This window comes from Capricornis sumatraensis, chromosome 4 (genome assembly GCF_032405125.1).
Source record: "Capricornis sumatraensis isolate serow.1 chromosome 4, serow.2, whole genome shotgun sequence".
NCBI classification, from domain to species: Eukaryota; Metazoa; Chordata; class Mammalia; order Artiodactyla; family Bovidae; genus Capricornis; species Capricornis sumatraensis.
The window spans coordinates 86,474,110-86,494,184 of record NC_091072.1 but is presented as its reverse complement, the minus strand read 5'-3'; the positions used below and the strand labels follow the sequence as shown (position 1 = coordinate 86,494,184).

Sequence of the window (20,075 nt, the reverse complement as noted above, 5' to 3'; positions counted from 1 at the left end):
ATTATAAACATATAAAAGCCAGGTTGGTTTTTTTAAAAAGTCACCAAATTGTTCATATAAATATATGCAACTTGTTTCCACAAATTATCTTTGATCTAATTTTTCTTTAAGAGTAATTTGTACAAACATCACAAAATGAAGATGTTTTGTTCTCTAACATTTATACGAACTACAATGCTTTTGAAAGAGGAGACTAATCTCACAATTTTAAGAGGGTGATTGAAAATGGGACTGGGCTTCCCTGCTGGTCAGATGGTAAAGAATCTGCCTGCAATCCAGGAGACCTAGATTCGATCCCTGGGTCAGGAAGATCCCCTAGAGAAGGGAATGGCTACCCACTCCAGTATTCTTGCCTGGAGAATTCCATGAACAGAAAGAAAGTGAAAGTGAAGTCTCTCAGTCGTGTCCGACTCTTTGCGACCTGGTGAACTGGGGGCCCCCAGGCTCCTTCGTCCTTGGGATTCTCCAGGCAAGAATACTGGAGTGGGTTGCCATTTCCTTCTCCAGGGGAGCTTCCCGACCCAGGGATCGAACCCAGGTCTCCCGCATTGCAGGCAGACGCTTTAACCTCTGAGCCACCAGGGAAGCGAAGCCCTTAACCAACAGAGGAGAATGGAATTAGAAGAAAGGCGTTACCACTCACACAGTGGGCTCAGACGATAAAGCGTCTGCCTACAATGCAGGAGACCTGGGTTCGATCCCTGGGTCAGGAAGATCCTCTGAAGAAGAAAATGGCAACCCTCTCCAGTATTCTAGCCTGGGAAATCCCATGGATGGAGGAGCCTGGGAAGCTACAGTCCGTGGGGTCGCAAAAAGTCCAACACGACTGAGCGACTTCACCTTACTTTACCTAGGAAATGGGTGAGGAACATCTGAGATTCTTTAGCTGTAGCTTAGATAAACCTCAAGAGGAATACAAAATCCATAGTGCAAATATCTTAGATTATTACAGGGCAAGCAAAGTCTCAGAAGTACTGAAGTATTCAAAAGTATTGATACTGGTAAGGGGAAGATGTTTACTATCTCTTCTTTGTTACAAAACAAAGCTATACTATAAAGTAAAGAAATAAACACAGTAAAAGGTTACAATTTAGCAAACTTTAATAAGTTATATTTGGCCTAAAAAACAAAAATTTTTGTCCAGTTACAATAAGATTCAGATTGACATTGAAAGTCAAATGAAAATATAGAACAGAAGAAATATGGACAAATGGAAGCAATACAAAGGATATGCTAGAAGAGAGATGAGTCAAGACAATGCCAATATTACAAAAGAAGCAATATAAAAATGATACTGTTAAATTCTATAAAACAAAATATTATTTCCAAATCCATCCAATCTCAGCCCAAATAAATTCAACATTATCAAAATTCTTTGAATAATAGTTGTTCAAAGAGAAAATCGACAAGTTTAATTACTGGGTTGTTTTACAGGATCAGTTTGTATGTAACGTTGAACTATGTGAAGACTGAATTTAAAAGCCAAAATGCTTTCACTTTTAAAGCCAATATGCTGATGTTTATAAGAGGAATACATTACCAAAAGAATATATGTAGCTAATGAAATGTATCAGGATGATGCAAAATACAGAAGAGGAGGAATATCAGCGATTCTGGAAAAGTTAATAACCAGCAAACACCCTATATTTCATTCAATTAATATTTTTAAAGTTTTCTAAAAATGTAAAAAAAATGTTTAATTTTTAGGAGACTTGTAAAAAAATTAATAATATTTAACTTATTTTTTTTAATTTCATAGAAGATAGCATTTTTCAACAAAATTTTACTAGGCATCAAGTATGTGCCAAGCACTCAAAACTGAAACTCTGTATAGTAGAGAGAATGTATGCCAAAGATTTCATATGCCAAGTGACTGAATAAAATACTTAATCTCTCTGAATTTTCTTCTCTATAAAATAGGAATAACAATACCTACCTCAAGAGATGTTACAAGAAATATGTGAAATGACATGCACAAGCATTCATGCACTCGAGGCACTTAATAACTACTAGTTGCTCATTAATTTATTTTATAATAATTCTTATAAATCGCTTTCCCAACATTTTAAAAATAATGAACAATTTAAATCCAAGAATATGGAGGAGAAACACTTCTACATACCTATTGCCCCCAAGAGAATCCTGCAGCAGTCTTGTCAGCTTAGAATCTCTATAGGGAACATGAGTGGCCCTCTTGCTCTTGTCTCCCAATGCACTTATTACATTGCCAAGTGCCAACTAAAAGGTAGAAAGAGAGAGAGGAGCATGATAAAAATGTACTAATTATAACGTTTTAAAATAATGAAACCTTATAGAAAATAATACGAAGACATGGCAGGATTGAGACCAGTTCTGTCTGGTTTTACTTTACATTTGTATTTTGAAATATGAAGCAAACTTGAAGCTTTCCATATAACTACTAAAAACTGACACCAATCAAAATTTAGTGCTATATAAATATATCTATAACTCATGAATACAAACATCTATGAAGAGATTTTCTTTAGGAATAGGAATGTTATAAGATTGATGACTTCTAAACCATATGTAGAATTATCAGAGCTTCATGAAGGGTCTCTCACAAAACTGCCAGTTCATGTTGCAAATTCTTCTCCTCAGCTCTATGATAAAATAAACTGCTAGTTTCACAATTTCATGGAACTTTCTTTTACTATAGCTTCCTTATATGAAAACAAAATTTCTTTTAACCACAATTAACATATCAGTATGGTATCTCTGAATAAAGTATTATTAAGTACAGCAGCACTTAGAAATTCAATGAATCTATGTAGTAAGCATCCAATATTTAAGAAATTAAGTCAAATCGTAGAACTCTTTAGTCCCTCCTCCTGCCACCCGCTTCTACTTTTCCTGGTCACTGAACTAGCACCCACAGCATAAGCATTTTCCTAAATGCTTGCCATACTCGCCCGTAACCGTATTTTTGTTAGAGCTAATGGATGCTGCAGAGAGTGCATCAGCATCACACTGTGTCTTAGTCCCCTTTACTAGAGTCTGCAATTTTAGCCACTGGTCACACTGTACCTCTACCACACGTCTGAACATGTTTCAATAGCCTGAACAAGAAAACTGAGCAATGGCTTTTGTCTTTTCCAAACAGCACAAATGTAAATACCATATCATGATTTTATATCTCAAGAAATTCAAAACAATACACAAAGTCCAGGATCCTGCTCACTCACTCCTCTGACCACAGTATTCAACCATATGGTGGAAGCATCAGGATGCATGGTTGGAAAGACTGGCTCTCTCTAATCGTCTCAGCTGATAATACCCCACAGAAGAGTTATAATCATGTAACAGCAAACATTGGGCAATGACCAAAAAAAGGACCATATGCTTGGATCCCCTGCTCTAGGAAGAAAGGGAGAGAGGCAAAGCAGAAAACACCTGTCCTGATGCTGTCAGCATCACAGAAATTTACAATGCCATTACTTTTAAGCAGGAACAAAGAACCACTTTTATAATGAAATCAATAAGAAAAAAAGATTACATAAAAATTTGGTTCAAAACATTTTCTTTCAGATAATAGAAACTTTAGGCTAACTCCAACACAAGATGTGTTCCAATCAATCAAAAACACCACTAGATGGCAGGGTATTAAAGTTAATTCCTAAAATGAGAAAAGTTATCATTCTGAAATAATCATTATTAAATAACATGTTATTATAATTTCCAAAAAAAAGTCTGTCATAAAAATGTTAGCATAAAACTACTTTAAAGGTCATCCCACATAATATTTAATATTGAGTATATTTTTAAATTTGAGAATTTTAAAATCATTTCTATTATATATATATATACCTTATGCACACATCATAAAACTTAATCCAATTAATTTTTTATACTTGAAGAAAACTTACAATGTGAAAAGGAGAAAAAAGTTGACAGCCTGACATCAAAATTCAATGCATTACTCATAAGTTTACAGTAACTTTCATTTTTCAGCTCAGTGTATGAAGGATTTCCACTTCGGTATTATATATTATAAAATGGAAAAGGATAATAAAATAACCCTGATATATTCCCAGCACAAAATCTTAGTCTTACAAGTCCACAGTTGATGGAAATGCCTTCTTTTGCCCTCTCGCCTGTAGCTCCAGTACGCTTGAGTCTTTCTGAACCTGCCAGATCAACAAAATGGAACTTTGCAGTCAGAGTTTCAAATTCATTCATCTGTGATGATTCAGAAATCACTTTATTATCAGTTGCACTTTCCTGTAATCGAGGAAAATAATTGAAAATACCTTATTAATGTGACACTAAATATCCTGCAACCCCATCTTCCCTTCCTTACTCATATAGCCAAGTATAGGCCTGTAGTCAAATAAATATAAGCACAAAAATGCCTGTTGCAACTAGAAGCTTAGACAAAGTTAGATCAAAGAGAGCTATCAACTGAGGCTTTGCTTATATCAAAGAGAAATTTGTAGCATACAGCCCTCAAAAACAAAAAGGGTCTCAAGTAACTAATCCATCACTGTACTTTCTGGCTACTGCAGACACAGAGTCAATTTTTAATTTCAAAATTTTATATGGCTGGCCAGCTTTAGCTTAAATAAATCCAGGGACGTCTCGTTAGGAAAAGGAATGATTAAACAAACTAAATTTGACACAAATATTCTCTTTGATATCATGTGATTTTATAGAAATGAAATCTGAAAGTTTAAGACATTAGAATTAACTCACAGCATCTATTTGGGGACACATTCTGGTTTGACACAAGTGAATGGTAAAAATGGCATGTGAACGAGAGCTCTGAACATTCATTTGGGTACTAGCAGTTGTCCGAGATAAAGCACCCAGCTTCAAACACTGCATCATCTGGAAAAGGGAAAGAAAGAGGGGTTTTACTTGAACAATACTTAAACTAAATCTACATAATCATAAGTCTGAGCTACTGGTTAAAATTCATCATATTAAAAGATGTACAAGAGGTAGACTGTCTTATTATTTTATTTATAGGCACTTTTTGACCAGCAAGTATAATAGTGTTTGTTTTTGTAAATAGGAGAAAACACTGAGATTCCATTGTTTGCCATTTGCTGCTGTCTGCAGCTTCTATCAAAACTATTACAGTATAACACTTTGGAACAAACTAAGCAATAACCTGAATTACTCAGGCTCTTCTGTATTTTCTTATTTGTAACTTTTTTTCTTTTTGACCACTCCATGTGACTTGCAGATCTTTGTTCCCCACCAGAAACTGAACTCAGGGCCAAGGTACTGAAAGCACTGAGTCCAAAACACTGGGCTGCCATAAAACCCCCCAGAGTAAGTTTCCTAACAGTCCCTCTTTAGGAGCCATAATACAGTGCTACACGATGTTGTTTAGCCACTGTCCTATGTGACTCTTTTGCGACCATGAACTGTAGCCTGCCAGGCTGCTCCTCTGTCCATGGAATTTCCCAAACAAGATTACTGGAGCTGGTTGCCACGCCCTTCTCCAGGGGATCTTCCCGACCCAGGGACTGAATCTGCGTCTCTTGCATTGCAGGTAGATGCTTTACCACTGAGCCACCAGGGAAGCCCCACAGCCTCCATGTGATATAGCAAAAAGCACAAAGGGCTGTGGTCTCATCCTTCACTTTGAATTATCTAACCCTCTTTTTCTAGGTGTGAAAGGAAACCATACATATAATGCTTTACATTCTTTAGATGTTATGATAAATGCACTGACTTTATCACAACTGTGACATTTTTAATAATAAAATCCTGGAAAAAATGATGAAGATAAAATTTTACCTCAATGCTACTCTTTAGGATACAAATTTCATATGGTGAGCAGCAAAGCTATTAAACAAAGCCAAATGTGCTCTAATTTTTCCCTTTGGCCGTGCCTTGAAGCTTGCAGGGATGGAACCCATGCCTTCTGCATTGAGAGTGCAGAGTCCTAACCCTTGCACCACCAGGGAATTCCCCCAAACATGCTCTATTTTAACTATAACATAAATGTCACCTCGGATTCTGTATTCACTGTACGTGTTGTGACGCCCACAGTATAAATTCCTCCAGCTGAATCTTCATGAATCCTTATATTTGATTTTTTAGTTTTTGCATCAATATCACGAGTAGTATCAAATAAGTCAAGAACCTCTTCATTATATAGCTATCAAAAGAAGTAAGTTTAACATTAGCCAAAATTGCCTCATGGCTGTAATAACACATATTGCATGTTTGAAACATATCTTAAAAGCTCTTCTAAATGACATATTTATTCAAAATAACACATAAAAATGACCACAGATAAAAATAAATGCCAGATTTCTTTACAAGGGTAAGAAGAGTAGAAGACTTAATTATGACTAATGAGTTAAGGACTAGATAAAATGATCCGCTAATCCTCTGCAAGAGATAAATATTTATAAATACAAGTAAATTATAAAAAAATATGTATCAAATGTACACAAATCCTAAGCTTGAAAGTTTAGGGAAGGCTTTAAGAATTTTTAGTGTTTGAACTAAAAGTATATTTCCTTTGGCCCTACAACCCTCCTTAGTGTATCTAAAAATTAATACTTAGTATTTCTGCAAGATGTGCAATATATCAATAGACTCTGATGAGACTGTGCTACCACCTTATAAGAGGATGTATATACCAATTTTTCTATCAATAGGCTTAAAGTCACAATGCCTAATAAAATTTACAGGGTGAAAGGGAAGATAAAAGAACACTATTTCTTTCCTTTTTCCATCATTAGTTATCTTTCTTTTGGTAGAAACATATAATTATATTCTTTGTTTTTATTAAATTGGAATGTCGATTAAAACTAGCAGTAAGATAACTGATGTTAATTTGAGTTGTTTTCTATTTTGTGCTATATAATGCTGAATAAAATGTTTCATCATTTGTCAAAATGATTTGCTTAGGTGATGTAGACTACAATTAGACTAGAATGCTCGTTGGACCAAGTGTACAGAATTATAATGGCACTGTCTACCCAATTGCAATACTGCTCAAATCTCAAATGTCTTCTTACTAGCATGACCTTCCTACCAGCCTAGACTGCCCTAAATTAATCCAAACCTGCCCTAATCTTTAGATACTTCATTAAAATATCCGCATATTCTTGTAGTAATACCAGCTTCTGCAGCCAGACTAGTGTTGCAACATTAATTGTATTATTCCTCATATTCTCTCCTTCCCTTTTGGTATTAGTTACTGAATTCCCAGCACTTTGTGAACCTAACTACATTTCAAAAGTAATTCTCAGAAAAGAAAAAAAAAATCTGAAATCAACAATATTAATTGTTTTACTCTATGGATGCTGGTCAAATATCTATAATTTAAATGTCAGTAAATAAGGAATACTTATTACCTATTATCTCTTATTATTAGTGCCTATGTTAATTTACTCAAACAACATTTACTGAATACCATATGCCAAGCACTAAAATGGAAGCTGGACTATGAAGTCATAGGGCTATGGTCTTAAGAATAAGATTTAAAGGAAACTAATGACACAGTTAAACCATTACCTCTAAGAACTGGGCATTCACTTTAAAATCTGGAGGAGGAAGTCCGTTTTTAATGGAAGTGTGCTTTTTTTCTTCAATACTCTTGAAAAGATGTTTAACAGCACGAGAAATAATACCCTGTTCTTCCTCAATGATGTTAACATCAAATCCTGTTCCCATTGTGTATGTTTTGCCAGCTCCGGTCTGAATAAAAGAATGGAGAAAAATAGATGCTTGATCTTAATAACATAATCTCAAGCAACAAAAATGAAAGTGGAACTGACCTAACACTTCTGAAAAGTTACAGCTTCTATGAAAATAATTTGACACTTACTTGTCCATAGGCAAAAACTGTAGCATTATATCCTTCAAAACAGCCCTCAATTAGTTTTTCTATGCATTGAGTGTAGATCTGCTCTTGTTGGGAGTCAATGTCAAACACATAATCAAAAGTGAAAGCTTTATCTTTGCCTAGGAAGACTTGAGGTTCTCCAGGTGTTACAGATGTACAAATATGGCATCCCTCAATCCTTTCTTTGGCAAGCTGTGGTCTTATTCTGTAAGGCAAAAAACGGGAGGAAATAAAATAAGATATAGTAATTGGAAAAAAACTGAAGAAGTAAGATTTTGAAAAGCCTAGCCAAATCTTTTTAAATCACAAATGTAATCTAGTATTTACATCTTGAGCTGAAAAGTTTAAGGTAAATAAAACTGAGTTAATTTCAATATGAGTTACTTAATCCAAAAAAATCATGACTAAGAGTAAAATTAATCTTAAAATTAAATACTTTTGCTAGTGAATATCTTTTCTCAACTCCATAAGAAGTAAAGACTCAGTTAAGTAAGTTCAACTACCAAAGTGCTATTTATTGTTATCTTCATTTTAGATTTTTTTCTTTATTTCCAAAGAGGATGATATCCAAAAGTGAGAAATTAAGAACATAGCATTTATTTTGATACTCATGACTCACCATTTTTTGCAAACTCTTCACTACTGGTTCCCAAACTTATTTGACCATAACCTTCTGTTAGCTTAACATATTTAAGCATAACCCCAGAATATATAATTCCACATTGTATATTCACTTATAAATATATGCATGTACCATATTGATTTGTTATATGATATATACAAATGCAGAATTTTGAAAAGAATTTAAAAATAAAAACACAAAAAAGTTCTAAATATTTTCTCTCCAAAACTATTGAATCATCATTTACATCACAGCATTATACTTGACCTACACCCAACTCTTATACTTCAGATTCTAGGACCTCCTCTTATGCATTAGCATTCTGCTTTCAAGGCCAAGTTTTCAAAGAAGGAAAGTAAATATGGTGATATGTTACTAACAGAACAAAGCAAAACCTGGGCCTGTTTTATTCACTCCATAAACAGGACCATCAGGACATACATGTCACTGATTTATTCTACTTGGGTTTTTAAGAGGTTCCTATTTGCCATGGAGAAAGAGAAGCAATTTAAGGAAGAAAATAAAGACAACCAGTAATAGAAAATATAAAATGATACAGACAGAAAAAAGGATTTTAAAGAAATCTCATTTTCAGAAATAGAGATCTATAGAAGTGGAATGAGTTCATCTATTTGTTAGAAATAAAGCCAAGCCGAAGTCCAGATCACCTGAGTTTTAATCCTTGATAGTACTGAGAAGGGACTGAATTTCTGTAACCCTGGTTATCTTAAACAGAATTCTGTACTAGCATAAACGTGTTAAGTAAAGAATATTATTGATTTATGCAATTTTCCCTTCTTCTGTAATAATGATGTTTTTCTTCCATAAAGTCTTCAACTTCAATGATTTGTTTTAATAGCATGCAATGATCAATGGGGAGCTGGCTAGGTGCTGTGGAAAGAGTAATGAAGTGTCCATAGGAGACTTGGATTCTAATACTTCTCTCACTCTATAGGTATCATGTGGTCTTCTCTTGGAGCTCCAATTTCCTCACCAGTTGACAAAAACTATCATTTTCAAGATTCCTTTCAGATCTAACATTATTTGTCTGAAGAATACTGAGTAATAATATTTATATACTATTATAAAGATAAAATTATAAGAAATAAAACAAGCGTTTCTTACAAGAAACTATATCCATGGACTATAAAAACAGCCCATTGTAGTAAGCAGCTTTGACTTTCTGGTTCCACATTTTCTTGATGAGTTGTCTTTCTCAAAGTTAATATTCCCTTTTTCCAAACTTCCCTTTTCCTGTCACACTCCATCCATTCATGGGGATAAATATGATAAATACAATCCTCCTCAGGAGAGTCAAGAGGAGAAAAACAAATCCCCCATGCTCCTTGGAAGAATCACCATCCTGTCTGTTGGCCAGTTAGAAGAGTCAACTTCAATTACTCCCTATTCCATCTATCTAACCTATCTCTAAGAACTATTACTTATCTTAGAAATAGCTCATCCATTTTCTTCCCTTCCTCACCTAATCAAGCCACCATTATCTCTTACTTGGGTTATTGCAAAAGTCTTCTCACCAGAGAGCCTGCGTCAAATTTTGCCCCCTATCAATCTGTTCCACAGATTGGTACTGATATTTATAAAATATGAAGTTGATATATTTGTAAAATATGAAGTTTATATGATATTTGTAAAATATGGTTGATCACTGCCTTGCCTAAAACTCTTTGTGTGCGTGCTAAGTTGCTTCAGTTGTGTCCGACTCTTTGCAACTGTGTGGACTATAGCCCACCAGGCTACTCTATCGATGGGATTCTCCAGGCAAGAATAATGGAGTGGGATGCATATCCTCCTCCAGGGGATCTTCTAGACCCAGGGATCGAACACACATCTCTTATGTCTCCTGCATTTGCAGGTGGGTTCTTTTACCACTAAACCCATCTGGGAAGCTGAAAGACCCTATCCTTAAATCACTCTGCAGTCTCCTTTTGCCATAGTTAATCTTCCCATCAAAGGACTTTGTTAGTGATGGTAGTTGTGGTAATGGTTTATTTTCAGCTAGTTTCACTAACAAATTATGCTCTCTCTAGCATCTATGCTTTCAAATATGATTTTCTCTCCTGGACATTCCTCTTTCTCAATTCCCAACTCTTTTTCCAGCCTGAACATCTTGTTTTCAATCTCTGTTTAGATTTCACTTCTTTCAGAAGGACTCACCTAATTCTGCATTCCACCATAAAGTCATATCTGAGCTGAGGCTGTGTCTCCTGAGAGCTACCCCATTTATCCCCAAATTCTGCTCTCTCCCTGATTTATAGCTGCACTATGAAATTTAATAAACTCCATGTAATATAACAGATAAACATAAAAACAACTAAATGAAAATCAGCACTAGGCTACTGTTTGAAATCACTGCCTCATTAATTTTAAGTAAATGACTATGACCACAGGCCATCTTATTTGGCTATTAAAATACTTTTAATTTAGTTTCAACATAAAGAATAAGCACTATTTGAACTGCAGATACTACAGCCAATTTTAGAATGCCAGTGTCACTCAGAATTTACCTAACCTCTACTCACCTGCTTATTATCCTTGCTAATGGCAAGGAGGAGTGCATTTGAAAGATGGATAATATACATTCATACCATCTGCATGGGTGGGGAGAGTGACTTTAAAAACCAAAAAGATGGGTGGAACCCTTTTCTACCCAAAACAGGCAATGGCAGCTTCCCAGCAGTCTGAGAAATTCTGGCACAAGCATATAATTAGAAGCTGACTACACTTCAAAGTTTAGAGATATATTCATTCACCTTCTCAATTTCCTTTTGAAAATTCAGATTATAAACTTTCCAAATCTCTAAATTTATACTCAAGTCAGGAATTCTCAGATAGTCTTAACCCAAATCAATTAACCTACTTTAATAATGTAGATTCTGAAATTTACATGGCAACAAGCTTCCATTTAGAAACTATAATTTGATGTTATATATAGACAAAATACACCACTCTTCTGGGAAAAACAAAACTAAAACTAAAATCTGATATTTATTATTTTATATATTTTGAAATACCTTCTTTCTTAGTTTTTTATATAAAAGTAAGAACATTAAACATGCTCATCTAATCCCAACATTAAGAATAATAAAAAGCCTTGCAGTCTTTTTTAAATGTTTATAATCAAACAACTAGATATATTAATACTTGAAACTGCTTCTTAAAGAAAAACAATTATGCATAAAACTTTTGTCATAAATATTTAAGATATTTTAATACTACACAGCAATATTTAAAAAAACAACAACAATGTGGGTTCTATCTAAAACAGTAATTTGCTAATGGAGATGGTTTTTTCAAATGTTACAGTGGACATGAATATAGGCAAGGTGGGGCCATTATGGAAAATAGTGACAGTTTCACTAGAGAATATGCCCTGTTTCTTAGCATGAGTTTTGGAACCTTTTATCCTTTGTGGGCTATTGACCAATAGGGTGGGATCTGAAAGGGGAAAATCCATGGAGAGCCATACAGAAATAAATATACCTTGTTATAACCAGTTTTTGAAGGTTGAAGGTTTGAAACAAAATATGATACAAGCTGTCAATTATTCAGTTTTAAGATAAAAGGACATGAACAAATGTATCCATGTTCTGAATCTTTCCATCAGCTTATAGCAGCTTTTTAGTTTCTGTTCTCACACTCTATTTAAACTGCTTAGACAGAAGGCACCAATGACCTTTTTATTTCCAAATACAATGGATCCTTTTTAGTCTTCATCTTACCTGACACATTTGATCCTATTCACAACCAGTAAGGGAGAAAAAATCTTTTTTCCTCTACCCTTCTAGATTCTCCTGACTAGGACCCTTTGGACAAGACAGATTAACAACATAAAAACAAACAAATTTATTAACTTTTGTATCATGCATATACATGGAAATATTCAGTGTTGAGTAAATCAAAGAGTGGTTGCAACTTGAATTTATATAGCATCTTAACAAAAAGAAAAAGGGCTTTGAGTTTCTTGTACAACAAACTGTCAGCATATAAATATGTGTAGGAGCTAGTGGAAGATAAAGGCGAATTAAGTAAACTTTATTATGTAGGATACTTTGGTGCAGTCTCTGGTAATTAACTTCTGTCCTTGGAGCAGAGCAGAGGGAGAAAACCTTTTAAAAGCGAGGTTCTGCTTTTGGGCAAATATCTGTTTCTTCTCATTGCCTTCAGCCCAAAACAATTCTTAGGTCAAATTGGCATATAATGGGGTGGCATTTTCTGCTCCCCTACAAACACATTTCTCAGTAGTTAGCTTTTGTGACATTCCTTCTGAACTTATCTTTTCCTCCTGTATCTCATATGCCAAGTTGCCTTAAAATATCAGTGTTTTCCCTGCCACCAAAGTGTTCCAATTATTTAGCATGGTATCTATTCTAAGATTTTCCTAATCTGAATCCTGCCTACAATTCCACTCTCAGATCTAGTTACACTACTCAGCTACATCAAACCACTGATCATTTTTTTTATCAACTAACTACATACTTTCAGTCACTGCGCCAACCTACATGCTTTTCTCTCTACCTAGAACGCTGGACTTCTGTCTCCGCATAGCAACTTCTCTGTAATTCTTTAAGACCTAATTCAAATATCAGTACATTTATAAAGCTTTCCCCTTCCTCCCAAACTTGAATTAGTCTATGCAGTTTATACAAGATTTTAGAATGTGCCAAATCGCTTCTGTCATCTTTGACTCTTTGCGACTCCATGGGCTGTAGCCTGCCAGGCTCCTCTGTCCATGGGATTCTCCAGGCAAGAGTACTGGAGTGGGCTGCTGTTACCTTCTCCAGGGCATCTTCCCAACCCAGGGATCAAACCCATATTCCCTGTGTCTCCTGCATTGGCAGGCAAGTTCTTTACCACTGAACCAACTGGGAAGAGATTTTAGAATAACAGATATCAAACTGAATTCTTATTGATCACTAGCAAATGAATTATTTGAGAACTGAGAATATAAGTTATTTAGGCATAAAATTAATTCAACAAATGTTGATTTACTGACTCCTATAAACTGCTCTAGTTACAGGGGAGGAATATTCCAATACTGGGCATGTGACTATCACAGTAACTTAACTTTTTCCCCATCAACTCTACTCTGTTACTAGAAACTTGATCTTGAGCAATCATTTAACAAATGTATGTATTAATTTTCTAATCTATAAGATGAATATAGGAGCCTATGTTTAATACTCCTAAAGTTCTACCTTTAAGTTGTATTTTAATTATTCCCTTATGAAAAGCAAAATGCTGACTTTAAAAGGTATCAACAAACAACTATTTTCTTCTGCCACACCTTATATCCACCATTAGTCACATTACTCATTCCACATTCTTTATAGTTCCTATCATTCTCTTCAGTTTTTATAGTAATTACTACTGTGGCCACAGGGACAAAGAACGTCCTTCATAAAAACATTATGATGGCTCTTTGCAGTGGCAGTATCTAGTGAAGACTAGTAGAGAATCTGAGAATAAGACCAGTAAGTTTCCTTAAATTGGGCCTTATTTTCTGTTCTCTGCCCAAATAATAATCATAACTGGATTTATCAAATAAGCTAAGAGGACTAGTTAAAGATGTCCTAGATAATACAGAAATGTAAGACAAGCATATTTGGCAGAATTGCACACAATGTGCTCAGTAACATTTGATTTTTTGCGGCCACATGCATTGTAGCCTGCCAGGCTCCTCTGCCCACGGCATTCTCCAGGCAAGAATAATGGAGTGGGTAGCCTCTCCTTTCTCCAGGGGATCTTTCTGACCCAGAGATCAAACCTGGGTCTCCCACATTGCAGGCAGATTCTTTACCATCTGAGCCACCAGGAAAGCCCAGTAATATTTAAGGTCTAATTCTGCCACATATTCTTGAAAGAAGCATCCTATCATGAGATCTTAGCATACCTATACATTCTTTTTTTTAATATTTAATTGAGGTGTAGTTGCTTTACAATGTTGTGCTTGTTTCTCCATACAACAACATAAATCAGTCATAAGTATACATATGTCCTCTCCCTCTTGAATCCCTGAAAGTTCTTGCTCAATATGCCAAGAATGCAAAATCCTGGCAGCTCTTCTCATGGATCACTTCTCAAGGTTGCATTTGCAGCAAGCAACCGTTAGGGATAATGTCTTGCTCCTGACAAAGAGTTGGCTTGCTTCAGCAAAACAATGGAAACAATGAATAAATAACAAAAACAGTGAATTCCCAAGTTCAGTGTTTCTTTTTGTTCCTATTTCATTGAGATATAATTGACATGCAAGTTGCTCCAGTTGTGTCCAACTCTTTGCAACCTTATGGACTACAGCCACCCAAGCTCCTCTGTCCAATGGGATTCTCCAGGCATGAATACTGGAAGGGGTTGCCATGCCCTTCTCCAGGGGATCTTTCCTGTTTCTCTTTGACCCAGGGATCAAACCTGTTTCTCTTATGCCTTCTGCATTGGTAGGCAGGTTCTTTACCGCTAGTGCCACCTGGGAAGCACAGTAACTGATATGCTGCATTGTATCTGAGAGTTTCCCACGTGGTGCTAATGGTAAAGAATCCACCTGTCAATGCAGGAGATGCAAAAGATGCAAGTTCAGTCCCTAGGTCGGGAAGATCCCCTGGAGGAGGAAATGGCAACCCGCTCCAGTAGCCTGGCCTGGAAAATCCCATGGACAGAGGAGCCTGGTGGGCTACAGTACATGGAGTTGCAAAAAGTTGAACACAAGTGAACACACACACACACACTGTATATAAATTTAAGGTATACAATATAGTGATTTGACTTACATACATTATGAAACGCTTACCACAATAGTTCAATGAACTTTCATCATCTCATATAGGTACTAAAGATACAGATATTAAAGAAATAGAAAATATGTTTTTTTCTTGTGATGAATAGGTTGCTGTTTCTTGATATCCCACTGTTTGCATAGCATCCATGGAACAGGTCTGCCTGCATTGCCTCTTTTGGATTAGGGGTTCAGGGATGGGGAATCAGTTCCAATCACCAGGAAACTCATGATGCTTAGTGTGTGGTGAATAATAAAAATTCTTTGCCCCCAACTCAGAAATCTTCTATCTTCTGCCATGATATATGAAGCAGTGGAAAGACTAGCTTGTTTACTTGTAAATAAGATAAAATCCCAGACTCTGTACAGGTCTTTTAAAAAGTTTTATTTTATTTATTTGGCAGCATTGGACCTTAGTTGCAGCATGTGGGTCAAGTTATTTTCATTTTCCCCTACAAATAGAAAAGGAATAACACACAAAATTCATGCTTTTTGCCGCAGGCCATTGCTAATCTCTTGTCCTGTTAGAAAACACCATAGTCCTTAATCTACTGTTTCATAATAATGACAAAATTTTCCATTACCTAAATGTCTTTATAAACGGTCTCTTCTTTTTTTGCTTGAGTTATTCTGATCTCATCCCCATGTGATTTTGGTAGTTGTCTAGTTTACTCAATAATCTGACCTGATTCCTATTTTGTGTGTCTCTCTTACTTGCAGCTATCTGTAACTAGCCCATTTGGCACCTTGTGAACACCTTCGTTCTTCTTACAGGACACCAATAAATCTGTTCCCTGAACAGATCTTTTGCCTTTTTTTAAATCTCATTTGTCAGTAGATGATCATTATTAGTGAACAATACTTATTAGTATTCAATGTGATACCTTAATGTGAATTATATCCTACTAATTTCCTCCACTCTATTTCTTAAAAGTTAGGGCATTCTGTCACCACAACTATAAGTGACTGAACTTTTTGTCCCTTGTTTGATTCTCTCCTAGTTCATTCCAGTTAGTAGACACCACTAAGAATTTTCACTACTTTAACCCTCTATCTTCTATTCTAGAAGAGACATTCTGACACACAAGAGGAACTTGCTACAACATTTGTGGCCTTGCTGATTTATTTTCCTAAAAGAACAGGCACTGCCTTAATCATAAGTAACACAAATCCACAAAAATCTTCCCCTAAGTGGATCTTTAATTACAATTAGGTTGATGGGAAGAAACATATTTCTTCAAGACATTCACGAAAGAAGCACACCTCAGTAATTTCACTAAAGAGATTAATTTTGAAAAAAGCCTAAGAACAATAAAGAACAACAATGTGTACCAGGGATCAGGAAGTATACGCTTCTGTGAATAACAGAGATGGTGAGAAGAACATACTTTTTAATATATTAATGATGAATCACTTTTTAAAATTGCTCAGAAATCTTATCCTAACCTGTATGATTAGCTATGTGTCCTATTGCCTCATCTCTCTGTGGTCCAGCTGACTGAAGTTTTTTTTCTTAGTTAGGAACACCAAAATATATGCTCAGACACATAGATTTTCAATGAAAATACTTAAAGCACAGTACATATACTACTTCTAGCTCAGGCGACATAACCAACCTGCTTAATACACAGAAAAAAACTTACAGAAAATAGAAAAAAATGAGGAGGCAGAGGAATATGTTAAAATGAAGGAACAAGATAGGATCTCAGAAAAAGAACTAAACAAAATAGAGATAAGCAATCTATCTGAGAAAGAGTTCAAGATAATGATCATACAGATGATCACTGAATTAGACAGAAAAGGTGAAACAGATGATCACAGTGAGAATTTCAACAAAGAGTTAGAAAATACAAAAAAGAAGCAATCAGAGCTGATGAATATAATAACTGAAGTGAAAAATACACTAGTGGGAAACAACAGTATATTACATGACCTTGGCATACCAAGTAGTTTCCAAATCGGTCAATATTTAAATTCTTTGCCTATTTTCGAGAAAATCACTGGATCAAAAATGTCGTTAAGTGTGGGTATGCTGCTGCTGCTGCTGTTAAGTCGCTTCAGTCGTGTCCAGCTCTGTGCGACCCCATAGACGGCAGCTCACCAGGCTCCCCTGTCCCAGGGATTCTCCAGGCAAGAACACTGGAGTGGGTTGCCATTTCCTTCTCCAATGCATGAAAGTGAAAAGTGAAAGTGAAGTCACTCAGTCATGTCCAACCCTCAGAGACCCCATGGACTGCAGCCTACCAGGCTCCTCTGTCCATGGGATTTTCCAGGCAAGAGGACTAGAGTGGGGTGCCATCACCTTCTCCAGTGGTTATGCTAGAGGTTCCTTATTAAATCTACTATATTACATATTGAAAATAAGCTTTAATGTAGGGAAAGAAATGTCTCCCATTTGATTCTTAAAACACACACACACACACACACCAGATCAGCAATCTTGAAGACAAAGCAGTGAAAGTCAGCCAAGCTGAAAGGGTAAAAAGGGGGACTTTAAAAATGAGGGATATTTTAAGGAACCTCTGTGACAACATCAAGAATACTAACATTTGCATTATTAAGGTCCCAGAAGGAGAAGAAAGAGAAAGGGGTAGAGAATTTCTATTTGCAGAAATAATAGGTGAAAACTTTCCTGACTTGAGGAAAGAAACATACATTCAGGTCCAGGAAGCACAGAGTCCTAAATAAGATGGACCCAAAGAAGTCCACACCAAGATACAAGTAAATGGCAAAAATTAAAGATAAACAGAGAATCTGCAAAGCAACAAGAAAAAGCAAGTCATTATAAACAAGGAAATTCCTACAAGATACTTGAATTTTCAGCAGAAATATTGCAGGCCAGGAGAGAATGGCCCAATATATTCAAAGCGAATATATTTTTTCACTTTGAAAGAAAAAAACATAAAACAAAGATTATAAGAATATTCTACCTGACAAGATTGTCATTCAAAATCAGAGAAGGTAAAGATTTTACAGACAAGCAAAAAAAAAAAAAAAAAAAAAGACTGTGTCACCAATAAACTGGTCTTATAAGAAATATTGAAGAAACATCTCTAAGTAGAAAAAGCCACAACTAGAAATAAAGCAGTTATGAAAGGAAAAATCTAATGGTAAAGGCAAACATAAAGCTAGTAGGAAGGCTAAAAGACAAAAGAAGTAAAAGTACTACCTTGAAAAGTAAAATCATTAATACCTACAGTCAGTAGTTAAGGGATTCACAAAACAAAAAGATATAAAATATGATGTCAAAAACATAAAATGTTGAAATGGGTAGGGATAGTAAAAATGAAGACCTGTTACAATGTGTCAAACTAAGAGATTATCAACTTAAAATAGACAACTATATGCATAGATTGTAATATATAGGGTAACCACAAGTTAAAAACCTATAAAGATACACAGAAATAAAGAGAAAAAAAATCTAAACAAAACTGTAAAGGTAACCATCAAATCACAGGGGAAAAGAGCAAAAGAAGAGGAAGGGAACAGAAGATAACTACAAAAATAACCGGAAAACAAGTTTAAAAGTGTCAATAAGTACCATATCTAGTAATAATTACTTTATATATAAGCAGACTAAACGCTCCAATCAAGAGACGGAATGGCTAACTTGATTTTTTTTAAAAAGACCTATTATATGCTGCCTACAAAAGACTCCAGATATAAAGGCACACAGAAACTGAAAGTGAGGGGATAGAAAAAGGTATCCCATACAAATGGAAATCAAAAGAAAATGAAGGTGGCAATACTGATATCAGACTTTAAGAGACAAATATATTATAAAATAAAGGTATCAATCCAACTAAAAAATATAGCAATGACAAATACATATGCACTCAACACAGGAACACCTAACTACATACAACAAATGTTAACAAGCATAAAGTGGAAATTCACAGTAACACAATAAAAGTAGGGGACTTTAGCACCCCACTTACATCAATGGACAGATCACCCATTGATCTGTTGACAGAAAATCAACAAGGAAAACATTGGCCTTAAATTTCACATTAAATCAGCCTGGGAATTAATAGATATACAAAAAATATTTTCATCCTAAAACATCAGAATACATTCTTTTCAAAAGTATATTGAGCATTATCCAGGATAGATCTCAAGTTAGGCCACAAAACAAGTTTCAATAACTTTAAGAAGACTGAAATCATATCAAGTATCTTTTCTAGACACAATGGTATGTGACTAGAAATCACCTAAAAGAAAAAAAAAAATTCTTTAGCCATAAAAAAGAATAAAATCTTGCCATCTGCAACAACATGGATGGATCTAGAGGGCATTATGCGAAGTGAAATAAATTGGACAGAAAAGGATAAATTCCATATGATCTCACATACATGTAGTATCTAAACAAAGAAAATAAAATGAAAAGATATTCATAGATACAGGGAATAAACTGGCAGTTGTCAGAGAGAAGGGAGAGTGAGACTGGGCAAAATAGATAGAAGAGGAACAAACTTACAATTATAAAATAAATAAATCACAAGGTTATACAGCATAAAAAATACAGTCAATAATACTATAATAACTTTGTTTGAGGACAAACAAACTATAACAACTTTTTCTGAGGACAAACAAACTAGGCTTATCATCGTGATCATTTTATAATGCATTCAAATGTTGAATCAGTATGCTGTACACCTGAAACTAGTATACTATTGTATGCCAACTAGCTAACTATACTTCACATACAAAAACAGAAACCTGCTTTTTGCTAATCAGTCCAGTTCAGTTCAGTCGCTCAGTCATGTCCGACTCTTTGTGACCCCATGAATTGCAGCCCTCCAGGCCTCCCTGTCCATCACCAATTCCCAGAGTTC

General features: G+C 35.2%; 1 protein-coding gene across 1 annotated transcript in view; it reads right to left on the bottom strand.

The window, feature by feature from the left end:
* The window catches only part of KIF21A (kinesin family member 21A), a 151,836-nt gene that overhangs the window by 72,963 nt on the left and 58,798 nt on the right, over nt 1–20,075 (bottom strand). Inside the window, exons 2-7 of the mRNA XM_068971448.1 lie at nt 7,814–8,036; nt 7,501–7,683; nt 5,981–6,130; nt 4,711–4,845; nt 4,072–4,239; nt 2,123–2,238 (exon numbers count right to left, since the gene is read on the bottom strand). Coding sequence (XP_068827549.1) covers nt 2,123–2,238; nt 4,072–4,239; nt 4,711–4,845; nt 5,981–6,130; nt 7,501–7,683; nt 7,814–8,036 — 975 coding nt within the window. The remainder of the gene's footprint in view (nt 1–2,122; nt 2,239–4,071; nt 4,240–4,710; nt 4,846–5,980; nt 6,131–7,500; nt 7,684–7,813; nt 8,037–20,075) is intronic.